At 39.5% G+C, this 14,234-nt stretch overlaps 1 protein-coding gene across 3 annotated transcripts in view; it reads left to right on the forward strand.

Annotated features, from left to right (window-relative positions):
- DRC9 (dynein regulatory complex subunit 9) overlaps nt 1–14,234 on the forward strand; it is a 42,677-nt gene that overhangs the window by 26,414 nt on the left and 2,029 nt on the right. For all 3 annotated transcript variants that reach the window (XM_025875752.2, XM_025875740.2, XM_073894790.1), the window contains 4 exons: nt 5,091–5,252; nt 6,228–6,302; nt 13,105–13,236; nt 13,977–14,078. In XM_025875752.2, the coding sequence (XP_025731537.1) occupies nt 5,091–5,252; nt 6,228–6,302; nt 13,105–13,236; nt 13,977–14,078 (471 nt within the window). The remainder of the gene's footprint in view (nt 1–5,090; nt 5,253–6,227; nt 6,303–13,104; nt 13,237–13,976; nt 14,079–14,234) is intronic.

Here is a 14,234-nt window from a genome sequence, read left to right on the forward strand (position 1 = left end):
TGCCTGGGTGGCTCAGTCATTAAGAGTCTGCCTTCAGCTCAGGTCATAATCTCAGGGTCCTGGGATCGAGACCCGCATCGGGGCCCTGCTCAGAGGGAAACCTGATTCGCCCTCTCCCACTCCCCCTGCTTGTGTTCTCCCTCTCACTGTGTCTCTCTCTGTCAAATAAATAAATAAAATCTTAAAAAAAATAAAAGATCTATTTATTTGAGAGGCAACGAGTACACACATGGGCAGGGAGGGGCAGAGAGAGAGAAAGAATCTCAAGCAGACTCCCTGCTGAGTGCAGAGCCTGATTTGGGGGCTCTATCTCATGACCCTGAGATCCTGACCTGAGCTGAAATCAAGAGTCAGACACCTAACCGACTGAGCCACCCAGGCACTGCTGCATCATATTTTAAAACAGGCCTGAACTACTCCATCCTCCGAGCCATACTTTGGTTTTTCTCTGGCCACGCTATTACTAACTTTTGCATGTTACCTAGGTCTTTTCTTCACTTAGCCCCTCAGCTTTTTATACTCTTTGATGACTTTAATTTCCTTTTCGGGGGGACTGGATATAGAGTGAGTACCAAAGAGAATAGGTTGAGATGACTCTGATGATCTCTGGGCTCCAAAATGGATTAAAGAAGTAAATGAAGATATAGAAGCCATGCTTGCTAATTTGCAAGCGACTCAAAGCTGGTATTTGATAAGTAATAGACATCAGAATTCAAAACCCAGTTGATTACTAGAACACTGAACTGACTCCAGGAGGGTGCGAAAAGTGAAACAAAAGGCCTGATTTTGTTTAGAAGACTCTTAGAAGTTGAGGATTGTGAAGACCTAACTTCTCTTCAACAGTTTCATTAGAGGCTTAGGCAGGTTCTAACATGAATCCCTGAGGTTAGGGTCTTACCACTTTTTGTGGTAGTAAGAGCATTTTAAAAAAAAGATTTTATTTGTTTGAGAGAGAGAGAGAAAGAGAGAGAGGGAAAGCAAGCACAAGCAGGGGGGTGTAGAGGGCAAGCAGATTCACCCCTGAGCACGAAGCCCCATCCCAGGACCCTGAGATCATGACCCGAGCCAAAGTGAGACACTTAACGAACTGAGCCACCCAGGTGCTCTGTAGTAACAGCATTTTTAAAAGGTGCCTGCCTTCCCATCTTCTGTAGATTTTACAGTGCTGCTTCTACTGGATTGTCCTCAGAACCCTGACAATCGTGACCGGTCTCGTCAAAAGCATTTGAAGTGCTTCCTCTTTGTTTTGATTGCTGCAGTTTGTGGCGCTGTATAGTGTTTATACAACAGGGAAAAAAATACTCCTGTGCTCTCTGTTGTAGTTAGACATTTATAATATTGTGTATAGTTTTAGGCATTACATTTAAAGGAGTTTACTCAGAGGAGATCAGTCAAGACAGTGAGGTATATGGAAACTTTATTACAAAAGGGAGGAGGAAATTAGTACAATTGAAACGAGAATTGTTCAAATGGAAATGAAGGAATGGCTGGAATTGGAGCCTGAAACTTCAGAAGTCTGGACCTGTTTCATCTGCATCTTAGAATGGGTGACTGTGTAGCTCAGAGTTTATTCAGAGACTGTTCTAGAATCAGCCGCTATTCTTAGTCCTAGACAGACAAATACAGATGTTAACTTAATATAGAATTGTATTTTTTTCTTTGGCTTTTGTCACTTTAATAGACCACATTCCCATTTTCCTTTTTCCCTCCAACCAAACCCTCATCTCTACTTTGTGTTCAATTATGAAAACGGACACTACCATTAAAATCCTTTGGCTCACACTTTTGTGGCAGCCATTGGAGCCTTATTAACTATAATTGGTTGACTGCTTGTTTCCATTACTAAATCATCCTCCTCTGAATTCAAATAACGAGTACAGATCTGAAGGCAATTTGGGGATTTGTAAGTCAGGTTTGGTCTGCTACAAAAACCCACAAATATGCTGCATCAGTCCACAAACCTTGATCATGGGGAAGGCTGTAGACACCCTGGGCGACCAGGGTTATGCTGGTGGGTTGTGGTGAGGGCAGATCTTTTCGTAGTGAGAATCTTAAAAGGAACTCCTACAACCCACGACGACCCTTGGCCTGTACCCGCCCTGCTTCTAGGTTACCTCCTTTTTGTAGACCGGGAAGATGAAGATATGGAATGATGCTGCAGTGCATTTGATCATGATTTTACCATCACTAGCCTGTCGATATTTTATATCTTCCTCTGTTCCCACACAGTCACCATAGAAGGCCACAAGTTGTGCAGAACAGCAGTATAGGAGGGAATAATCTGAGGCCCATGGCAACAGCACTGAAACCAGATGCCTTTGGCTTGGCACAGGGTAATTGTAGACCAATGGTTTATGACCTTATTAAGTTACGTAACATAATACCTTTTGCTTGCCATAGGCAGAACCTCCTAGAGTTTTAACTCTGCATTTCGGATCTTCATATTTTTACTCTGAAAGATTCAATATTCGGTTTGTTAAAGAAAACTGACCAGAACATTTTCTTGAGTTTTTGAAAGTATATCTTTGTATGGATGCTATTTAATGAATACCTAACTGTTCAACACCATTAGATTCTGTGAGAAATAAAACTACAGTCATTTATATGGGCTGAGGTTTTCTAGAAAAGGTTGTCTGGACTTCAGTGGCCTATAAGCAGGGCCTCGAAGAAAGACTAAGCGGTTAGATGGGTATAAAGATTCCGGCTAATGAGGAAGTGAAGCTGTCACACTTCACTCTAACTCAGGTCTTCCTGGAAACCCAGACTTTATCGCTGACTACCATACAGCTTGAACTAGGAGGGAGGAGCGAAGCAAAATGGGAAGAGCTGGGAAAAGGGAGGAGAGTGTAGAAAGAAGGGAAGGGGGAAAAGTGAGCCAAAAAAGGCCTCTCTTAAAATGCATTTAATAAACATTTATTGAGTAGCTAAGTTGTGTGAGGCACTGGCAGGATTCTAGAGTCGAGAAAGGTCTTAGGTTAAGTAAATTGCTCACAATCCTACAACTTGTAAGGGGTTAAGAAGTACTGCGATGTATTAGCAACTGGGCTTCTCGCATGTTCTCTGCCAGAGATCCTTATCTTCTTGGAGGGGCTCCGATACCGTGGTAGTAACTACTGGGTAATTGGAATGATTCCATAGAGTTACACCAAGAAGCCAGACAAGATGCTTGAAGAGTTCCTTTCTGACTATTTTTAGGGGCCTATGATCCTTTAAACCGTGTTTGCTTTTCATCGTGGACGATCGTGACCGATTTCTGCTCTGCTTCTTCTTCTAATGCTTAGAACTAACTCCACCCAACTTCCATGGTACAGCTAAAGTTGGTTGGTATTTAGAGAAACAGATTTCTGACTAAAGCAATGCATTTTCATTATTGATTGTATTGGCTTGTCATGCTGTCAGCTAACTGATCATCTCTCTGTGAAATTACTCGTGCTGTGTCTGATTCTTCTCAATCAGATGTTACCTCCCTAAAACCCTTCCGAGGCTTCCCATGGCCCTTGGATTACAGTTCAAACTCCATACGAGTGCCTGTGAGGTCCTACATGGTCCATCCTACCTCCCTCTACAACCTCATCTTGTCCCACTCTCAACCCTTGCTGGGATAGTCTCCGGAGTTTTTTTTCAGTTCCTGGAATGTATCCGGGTTTTTGCTGCCTCAGGACTCAGGCATGTATTTTTCCTTTTTCTTAGACTCTTCCTTGACCCCACTTTTCATGTGACATACATACTTATTGTTCAGGTGCCAGATTTAACATTCCTTTCTCAGAGAATCCTTTATAGACTATCTGATCTAATGTGGACCTCCATTGTTACTCTGTCCCACGGCCTGTTGTCCTATTCTTTAATAGTGTTTTGTGCCTTTAAAAAAGTTTGCTTTCTTTTTTAAGATTTTATTTATTTATTTTATTTTTTTAAAGATTTATTTATTTATTTTAGAGAGAAAGAGAGAGAGCAAGCAGGCAGAAGGGCAAAGGGAGAGAATCCTGAAGCAGACTCCCTGCTGAGCAGGGAGCCCAACATGGGGCTTGATCTCACGATCCTGAGATTATGATCTGAGCTGAAATCAAGAGTTAGCTGCCCAGCTCACTGAGCCACCCAGGCACCCCTTAAGATTTTATTTTTAAGTAATCTCTACACCCAGCGTGGGCTCGAACTCATAACCCTGAGATCAAGAGGCACACATTCCACCGACTGAGCCAGCCAGTTGCCCCAAAAAGTGTGCTTTATTTTAATCACATCTCTATCACTAGACTGTAAGCTTTATGAAGGCAAAGACAATGTCTATTAGGTCTCCACTATTTAACTTAGTATGGTACTGAATGAATATTTTTTGAATGAATATGGAAACCTTAAAATTACCAAGCACTTTGTGACCTGCAAAGAGTTTTTACATATTCTTAATTAATTCCCCTATAATCACTTGCTGAGATATTCCAGACAGGGCAGATATTAATGTTTTTATTTTATAGAAGGTAAGACTTGGAGAGTTTAACTGACTTGGCCAGGTTAACACAGCTACTGGGGGCTTGGGTGGGAAGACAGGTCTTTTGATCATTTAGACCAGGGATCTTTCTACCAAACTGACATAGTAATGGGAAATCTTTGTGCATACAGACTACCCAAATAGTGTACCTAGGAAAGAATCTCCCATTCCTGATGCTTAGAACTACTTATCCTTCATTTTCATGTATACTATCCATGATTATTGGCTAACTTTCCTATAGTGCAATAATAGGAAAATAGATCTAGTTTCTTGTTGATTTATAAATACAAAAGGTAGGCTTTAGCCATTGGCTGAACTGAATGGAGGTAGAATGTATTTTTTTTACTTTATTATTTTTAAAATGATTTATTTATTTTAGAGAGAAAGAGAGAGAGAGGCCAGGGGGAGGGGCAAAGGGAAAGGGAGGGGGAGAGAGAGAGAATCTCAAGCAGATTCCCTACTGAGCAAAGAGCCCAATGCCAGGCTCCATCTTATGACCCTGAGATCATGACCTGAGTCAAAATCAAGAGTCGGATGCCCAACGAACTGAGCCACCCAGGCGCCCCCGAATGTATTTTAATTTAGAAACTTGGTCTTACCTCTACAGAGTCGGAATGAATATATTGCTCACCTCAAGGACCAGTTGCAAGAGATGAAGGCAAAAACCAACATGGAAAATCGCTACATGAAGAGAAACACTGAGCTGCAGATCTCCCAGACCCAGAAGAAATGTAACAGAACTGAGGAGCTCTTGCTGGAAGAGATAGGGGTAATCACTGCTACACTGGGAGTGAACACAGTACACAGCATTCGAGCTGTCACTCTTCGTATTGCCTCAGCGAACACAGGAGGAAGCAGGGGGAGATTTTCTTGATCTTTGCTCCATCTCTCCTGCAGCTCTCACATTTGAGACTACAAATAAAAACAGAAGGAGGTCTTGTGTATTTGCAGGCAGAGATTCTGATGGGCTGTAGCCTGCATCCACTGTTTTTGGTGATGACTTTGAAAATCAGTTGTACTTTCCTCCCTTGGTCACTTTATCCTTATTTTATAAAACCAGTTGCCGTTTCAAGATACTTACTAAGTGTGTTTTTTTGCTGCTGCCCAACTGGTACCTTTTATCCCTCCATTAAGAAATACAAAATCAAGAGAGCTGAACTTCATTCAAACCTAAATTTATAAAGCTGGGAAGTCACGGTGGAAAACTATCAGGAGAAAGAAACAAAGAGTAGACCCTCATTAGAAAAGCAAGGCTACAATGGCTAAACGGACAGTGGGTAGGTGGGAAGGAGCAAACCTGAGTAGGCTCATCTGTGGGGAGGAGGACTGCTTTCTCTGGGCCCCCGCTTATTTGAAAGCTTACTCCCCCGGGTTTGTCATACAACTCTGACTACAAACTTTCCTTGCACTCTGGAATTTCCTTTTCTAGGCCTAGGAAACTTGTGCCCTTGAAGCATTGTTTCTCTCCTTAAATTGACATCACTTTATCCAGGCAAGCGGACCCCGGTCCTTTTGTCCTGGGCACTGGCACGTGTCGTGTCCCACACAGTGCCCGACACGTGGCTCAGTGATGTTCGTGAACACGAATTGGGTTGAAGGGAATGATTTGCCTCCCTAGAGCAATACGGCAGGATTCTTGGGATCCCAGCTGGTAAAGAAAACTGAGATATGGTCACAGCTACACCTCTAATCTTGAGAACTCCTCATGGCAAGAATCCCTGATACTGGTTTATTGTTGTCACAGAAGCTGAGGTTGAAAACCGAAGAAGAGAACAGGATTCACATGGAGATTGAAATGTTCCTTAGAAAGGAGCAGCAGGTGGGTCACCAAAACTTTTCTACCCTCTAATGGGTTTGTGTTCCACTTACAAAATACCAAGGACGGCAAAAAAAATTTTTTTTTAAGGAAAAATTTGTTGAGGGATAAAAAAATCAACCATAATTCTACCGGCCTAATGAATGAGCTGTAGCCCATGTCTTGTCTCACAGTTATCTATCTGAATGAATATTTTGTAAAGCTGTAATTTGAGTACAGGTAAAATTTTGTCTTCTGCCTTTATCATTTAGCATTATACAAGAAACTGTTTTCTTGCTCCTATATTCCTCATAGTCATAATTTTAAAATAAAATTTACTGATTTTTAAAATTATTAAAATAACATACTCTTAGTTGAGGGAAGACTTTTTTTAATTGTCAATTGCTTTTTCACCCATTTTTTTTCATGTTATTACAGTGTCTTCATAAAATAGTTTAAAATAGTTTTATGTTCTATTGAATGATTATGCCATAGTTTGCTTGTTACCCTTTATTTTGGATATTTAGATTATTTCCAAGGTTTCATTATTATAAATAATGCAGTAATGAAAGCTTTGCCCAAAAAACTATTTTCCTTCATTGCAGTTATTTACCAAAAGTAAATCTGAAACATGACAGTGTTATGTCAGAGAGACTGGACTCTTGATAAATATTGCTAATACTTTCTATTCTACACTACCATCAACAATGTAAATTGCTGACACTAATTTCAAGGTATCATCAACCACACCAGGCATTTTAGATATTTTTAAGGTGTTAATTTAATGAGTTGTTTTATTTTGCTTTTTTTTTGCTAATAGAATTGAAAAATTGACCATTTTTCATATATTTCTTTATTCGTCTTATTTCTTCTTGTGTGAATTATGTGACTGAAATGGTTTTACTTAGTATTTCTAAAACTAATAACAAACTAAGCTGAGTGGAGTTTTAAAAAGATAACCCTGTTGGATGAATAAGGAAAAAATGTCTAGCTTACAATTCAGTCTAGCTTCTTTGAGAAAGCTAATAAATTTTCAGTAAACAATTCCAAATTTGTGGTTAAAGAAAATACTTTACAGATGCTATCTCAGAGGGCCTTACTGAAAACAAAAATCTGGTAGGCTATTAGGAAGAGGGTCTTACACCCAGGAAGTTTAGGGATGATGTACCATGTTACTTGCTCGAGTGTTAGACACATAGTTAGCATGTGCTTAATAACAGTCGGATGAGTCGGTGGATAAATGGATGATGGGTGGGTAAAGTCAGCGTTTCCTAGATCGACAACCCAGTAACACAAACAATACATAAATACTTTTTTTTTTTTTAAGATTTTATTTATTTATTTGACACAGAGAGACACAGCGAGAGAGGGAACACAAGCAGGGGGGTGGGAGAGGGAGAAGCAGGCTCCCCACTGAGCAGGGAGCCTGATGGGGGGCTTGGCCCCAGGACCCTGGGATCACGACCTGAGCCGAAGTCTGATTTACTCCGGGCCCACTTGTTCTGTGGATCCACCCTGTAGTTATTTCCCATGATGGGACATATAATTGGAATAGACATTCTCAGCAACAGACAGAATTTCCACACTGGCTCTCTGACCTATGGAGTGAGGGCTATCATAGTAGTAAAGGCTAAGTAGAAGTCTCTGGAACTTCCCCTTCCTACCAACCTGGTAAATCATGAGCAAATGCTGCACGCCTGCTGCAACTGCAGAAATTAGTGCCAACAAAAAAGAAAGAAGCAGAGGTAGTGGTACTTACCACATCCCCATTTAACTCAGCTGTGTGGCCTGTTAAGTTGAATGATCTTGGACAATGACTGGGGCTATTGTAAGTGCGGTCAGGTGATGACTCCAACTGCAGCTCTATAGTTCCGGGTGTAGTATCTCGACTGGAAAAATTCTTCAAAGGCCACTGGCACTTGGTAGGCAGCTATTAACCTTCACCTGACCAAAGCTTGTGTCTCCAACCCAGTTTGGAAGAACCTCCAGAAGCAGTTTGCTTTTACCTGGCAGGGCCAACAGTATACCCTCACAGGCTCACATCAGGGCCATAATGCCGTCCACAGAGGTACTGCTTGCTCTGGCTTTCTGCAAGACGTTGGGGTAGTCCACAGCATTATGTTGATTCTATCTGATGAACAGGACGTAGCAAGGACTTTGGATGCCTTAATAAGACATATGAATGAGAAGGCGGGACAGAAGGTATTTTTGGTACCAGTTTTGAATCACGGTTCAGTTAGGTGACAGAAAACACACCAGTAGTTTCAGCAGGGAACATTTAGCAAAAGAATCATTAACTGATAATAAGGGATTGGCTACAAAGAAAGGGTAAAAGAGAACTCTAAAGACCATCCTAGGTTCGAAGGATTGTATCCAAGGAAGGGATAAACAGAGAGAGATGTTCGCTTTGTTGTTCTGCGTCAGAGTAGGTTCATAGATAGTGGGATAAAGTGGGCAAACTGGGAACGGTGGGCTCTTTGGTAAGCAAGAATCCTGTTGTGTCAACAAAACTTGTTGGTGAATAAGTGGCATCAGTGTCCCACACACATGCCACTGTCAGCCGTGTGCCCCAGGAACAAAAGAGGAAGGACACTGGAACCAAGGAGAGAAGCTCTCCTCTCATGTCCCTCCCAGCACCCTCGACTGACAAAGCTTATCATTGTGCCACAGGGGCAAAAGAGAACTAATTAGAGCAAGCATCCAGGTTGACCAAGCTGCCGGCATAGGAGGCATGTAGGGTTGAGAGGCGATCAGTTGATACAGGCACAAATGGGGATTGTATGAGGTTTACTCTGTAGGTTTATGGGAGATAAACTTTTATCAGGTTAAGTAAGTTTCCTTTTGGTCTTGCTGAGGTTTTTTTTTTTTTTCCTTTTTTAATCTGGAATGAGTATTCATGTTTTATGAGATGGATTTTTTCCATCCATTGAGATGATATGGGCTTTTTCTTTCTTAATATGCTAATAAAGTAAAATATATTAATAGATTTATTGCTGTTGAATCATCTTTAAATTCTTGGGATAAACCCTACTTGTTCATAATATATTATTCTTTTACCAGACTGCTAGATTGATTCGTAGATTTTTATTTTGCATTTATATATTCCATAAACAAGATTAACCTATAGATTTATTTTTTGGTGTTCTCTGTGTTGCTATCAGGTATGCCAGCTTAGCAGCTTGACTTGGGAAGCTTTCCACCTTTTTATGCTCTGAAACCTAAAAATACCAATAGAACAAATAGATTATTATCTGTTCCTTGAAACTTTGCTAAAATTTAGTCATAGACAATCTGTCTGGGTACCATTTTCAAGGGGAGATGGTCAGCTACCTTTTCAATTTTTTAAATGATTATTGATGTCTTCATCCAAAGAATCTCTTTTTGAGTCATTTTTGGTAATTTCTTCCTAGAAAGAACCCATTTCATCTAAAACATTCATTTCAAATTTATTAGTATAAAGGTGTGCTCCACAGTCTCACAATTTAAAACTTTCCTTTATTTCTGTAGTTATCTTTTTCATCTTTTATTTTTAAAAAATTTGTGTCTTCTCTCCCTTTATCTTGCTAAGATTTGTCAAAGTTTTGGCCATTTTATTGGTCTTCGCAGATACCATCTTTTGGCTTTATTGAGCAAATGTTTGTTTTATTTTTTCCTTTTCATTGGTTTTTGCTTTAGTTTTGAGTAATTAGTTGATAATCTTTTGTCTAGTTTTTTAAATGTTTTATTCACTTATTTTAAAATTTTATTATTTTCTATTATATGCATGTAACCCAACATATTTTTTGAGTACTGTTTGGCTGCAGTATATAGGTTTTGATACATAATGTTTATGTTGTCATTCTTTTTTTTTTTTAAGATTTTTATTTATTTGTTGGGAGAGAGAGCATGAGAGAAAGCACAAGTGAGCACAAGTGGGGACAAGGGCAGTGGATGAGGGAGAAGCAGACTCCCCGTTGAGCAGGGAGCCCATTGTGGGGCTTGATCCCAGGACACCGGGCTCATGACCTGAGCCGAAGGCAGATGCTTAACCCGCTGAGCCACCCAGGTGCCCCTATGTTGTCACTCCTTTCTTTTCTTTTTTTTTTTAAAAAGATTTTATTTATGAGAGAGAGAGAGAAGCGAGAGAGGGAACACAAGCAGGGGGAGTGGGAGAGGAAGCAGACTCCCTGGCTGAGCAGGGAGCCTGACATGGGGCTCAATCCCAGGACCCTGGGATCATGACCTGAGCCAAAGGCAGCTGCTTAACGACTGAGCCACCCAGGCACCCCTGTTGTCATTCCTTTCAAATAATTTCTAATTTATTTATTTCTCCCAACATTTTATTTTGAGCGTTTCCAAACATACACAGAGTTGGAAGAATTCTAGAGTGAACACCTATATCATCTACTGGTAGATTCTACCACTAAGATTTTTTTATTCTTGCTTCATCACATTTCTATACATCCTTCCTCCATTAATCCATCTTACCTTTTTCACGCCTTTAAATAAATTATAGGCATTATAATTTGTAGTTTATAATTTATTATTTCCTTAATCTACAAGTTACTTGTGTATTTTTTTTAAGATTTTATTTATTTGAGAGAGAGAACACGAGAGAGAGCAGAGAGCACAAATAGGCAGAGTGGCAGGCAGAGGGAGAAGGAGAAGCAGGCTCCCCACTGAGCAGGCAGCCTGATGTGGGGCTGGATCCCAGGACCCTGAGATCAAAGGCAGATGCTTAACCGATTGAGCCACCCAGGTGTCCCATATTGTTGGATTTCTTGCTCTCTAGTGCAAAGTCATTATTTGCATACCACTTTCGTAGTTTTGTAATATCAGCATACCGCCTGTGTTATTACTATTTTGTACATAATTACTCACCTAAACAACAAAATTTAGATTTTTATATTATTACTATAAAAGAAAAACCAGTATCATTTGCCATAAGTAGAGATTAATATAAATAGAAGTTCAATAAATACCAAATGATGTTATTGCATTTCAGCCAGTTCTTCTTGCCTGCCTGGAGACTATCTCTTTTTGTTAAAAAAAAAAAAGAAGAAAAATGTTAACAAGAGTTAGAAAGATGTTAAAGACATGATTGCACCAAACTGATATATTTAACTTGATCAGAATGATTAATTGAATCATGTTTTTAAAAAATTCCATGTCAATGTACCACCTAAAGACTCCTCTTTTTTTAAAATTTCATTTATTTATTTAATTAGTTAGTTAGTTATAATGAAAATAAGCACCATTTATTGAAAGCCTTTTAGTGCTAGGCACCATATACATTATATTTATTCCTCATAATAATCCTAGGATGTAGGTAATATTAATCCCATTTTACAAAAGAAGAAACAAAGCCTCAGAGGTATTAATTAACATGTCCAATATATACAGCTAGAAAATGGGAGATTTAAGATTTGAACCGGGCTCTGATAGGCTCTGAAGCTTGTGTTGTTTTCATTGCGTTATGCTGCTTTTTTTTCTTATATTCCACTTGTTTTATTTTTTAAAATTTAAATTCAATTAATTAACATATAATGTATTATTAGTTTCAGAGTTAGAGGCTAAAAACTCCTCTTGATATCTCATTCTTGAGGTACATGATCTAGGAGTTTGGAAGTTACAGCATTATGTTCTTGGAGTGGTAACCCTTGACATTTTAACATATGTATTTATACTTTGTTCTTCCTCCTAAGTCTAGAGTTAGTCAATACTTTTATCTTCTTGTCTTTATTAAAGCAGAGTTTTAACTCTTCCTGTCCTACATCCCATGCTGAAATCATTTGTTACATATTTCTGTTTAATAAGTGAGGGAACTGAGGCTTAAAGAATTTAAGTTAACTTATTTTAGTCCCAGAGTTGGGAGCGAAACCTCGGCATTCTGCCTTCAGAGCCTATCTGGGTTCTTTCCAGGAGACTATACTGCCTAATTTGGGATTTTAGTTCCAGATTATGATTTATCTTGAAAAAGTATATTTTGTAGCTTAAATATAATTTGTTTCTCACATGTACTATCTCTTTCTAAAATGAAATTTTAGATTTCATTGCTAAAATACCCTCTTAACTCTTCTCTAAAGACCAGGTATAGTCTTTCTTTCTCTCACATTTGAATCCTAGGTTAGCGAAGTAGAGAATCTTAGACTCACATTTATTATTTTTTAGGATTTTGAAGACATTGTACCCTTCTCAACTGCTATTTACTGTTATTTTTTAAAAAAGATTTTATTGTTTATTTTTAAATTTATTTGAGAGAGAGAGCATGAGCAAGGGGAGCAGAAGGCAGAGGCAGAGGGAGAAGCTGATTCCCTGCTGAGCGCGGAGCCTGACGCGGGGCTCGATCCCAGGACCCTGGGATCATGACCTGAGCTGAAGGCAGATGCCTGGCCGACTGAGCCACTCAGGTGCCCCTGGTATTTACTCTTATTAATCACAGATTTATCTGTGCCATTCCTTATCCTTCAAAATTTTCTACCTATCCTTTATTCCTTTCTGATTTCCCTTATCCAGACACCTGGAAGGCCCTCTTCCCTCTGTTTTTAAATTGAGTAATAATATTAAGTATACACATATTAAGCATATAGTTTGAACGTTTGCATATATACACTTCTGTAACCACCACCCACACAGAGATATAAAACACATTTGCAACATCCCAGAAGTCTCCCTCCTGTCCCTTCCTGATCAAATAAAGCAACCCATCCCCTAGAGGTAGCCACGAGTCTGACTTTTATCACTCTAGAGAAGTTTTGCTTTTTCTCGAACCTTGTATAAATGATTCATACAGTATATAAAGCTTTGTGTCTGGTGGAACCCATGTTTTAATGTTCTTTCCGAACAGAAACTTGAGGAAAAGCTAGAGTTCTGGATGGAGAAATTTGATAAGGACACAGAAATGAAACAGAATGAACTAAATGCTCTCAAAGCTGCTAAGGCCAGTGACTTAGCACACCTTCAAGAACTCGCGAAGACGGTAAGGAAGCAGTCTTGATAGTGGAAGCCTGAGCGCCTGAGGAATGGATGGTAGCTGAGCTATGGCAGCTGGATAACGCCATTTCTGGTGACAAAGCGGAGGTGTGCCTGTAAACCCCTGAGCACCTTCTTCGTGATAATGATGATGATGATGATGATGATGACGATGACCTCCATGATGGGGACAGTAATAGCCGCAGCTGACACACCGCCATGGTGCTCGCTCTGTTCCAGGCGCTTTGCTAGTGTTCCACACAAGGAACTTACTTCACCCTCACAACAACCTCTTGAGATAGATACTGTTATTATTTCTACTTTATGGTCTCTGAAGATAATCTGTAAATTATGATTTTTAAAAAGCTTCTGATTATGGTTTCATCATTGAGTAACTGTAAAATTTCCCAAATTTCTCTTTTAAAAGATGGCTATTTGTATATGTACTTTCTATGAGTTTAAAAAAAAATTACATCACTTTGAGGCCATTAAACACACATCAAGTTACTAGTTCATTTTTATGCAAGATTTTATAGGAAACTTGAATGATCTAAACTGAAAAATTTTTATATAGTTAATATATGAATATTTACAACATAGGAATCCACTTAGTGGTTTTCTTTTCTTTGATTTATCTTTAGGTTTGGCATACTTTATTTTCAAATTTTATATTAAATGTGCAGGGCTGGTTGGGCCACACCTTGCCAAGCCTGTCTTATAACCTAGGATTCATGTTTACTTTTATAGATAAGGGAGTATGAACAGGTCATCATTGAAGATCGTTTAGAAAGGGAGAAGACCAGGAAGAAGATAGAACAGGATGACTTGGAATTAAAGAGCATCCTAAAGGTAGAAAGCCAGAGTTGGCATCTTTTTTTTTCTTTTTTTAAGATTTTATTTTTATTTGAGAGAGCGAGAGTGAGAGAGCGAGAGCACAAGAAGGGGGAGGGTCAGAGGGAGAAGCAGGCTCCCCGCTGAGCAGGGAGCCCGATGCGGGACCTGATC

The sequence above is a fragment of the Callorhinus ursinus genome, unplaced genomic scaffold (genome assembly GCF_003265705.2).
Source record: "Callorhinus ursinus isolate GAN/ISIS: 27379988/994484 unplaced genomic scaffold, GSC_fseal_2.0 scaffold1, whole genome shotgun sequence".
Lineage (NCBI taxonomy): Eukaryota > Metazoa > Chordata > Mammalia > Carnivora > Otariidae > Callorhinus > Callorhinus ursinus.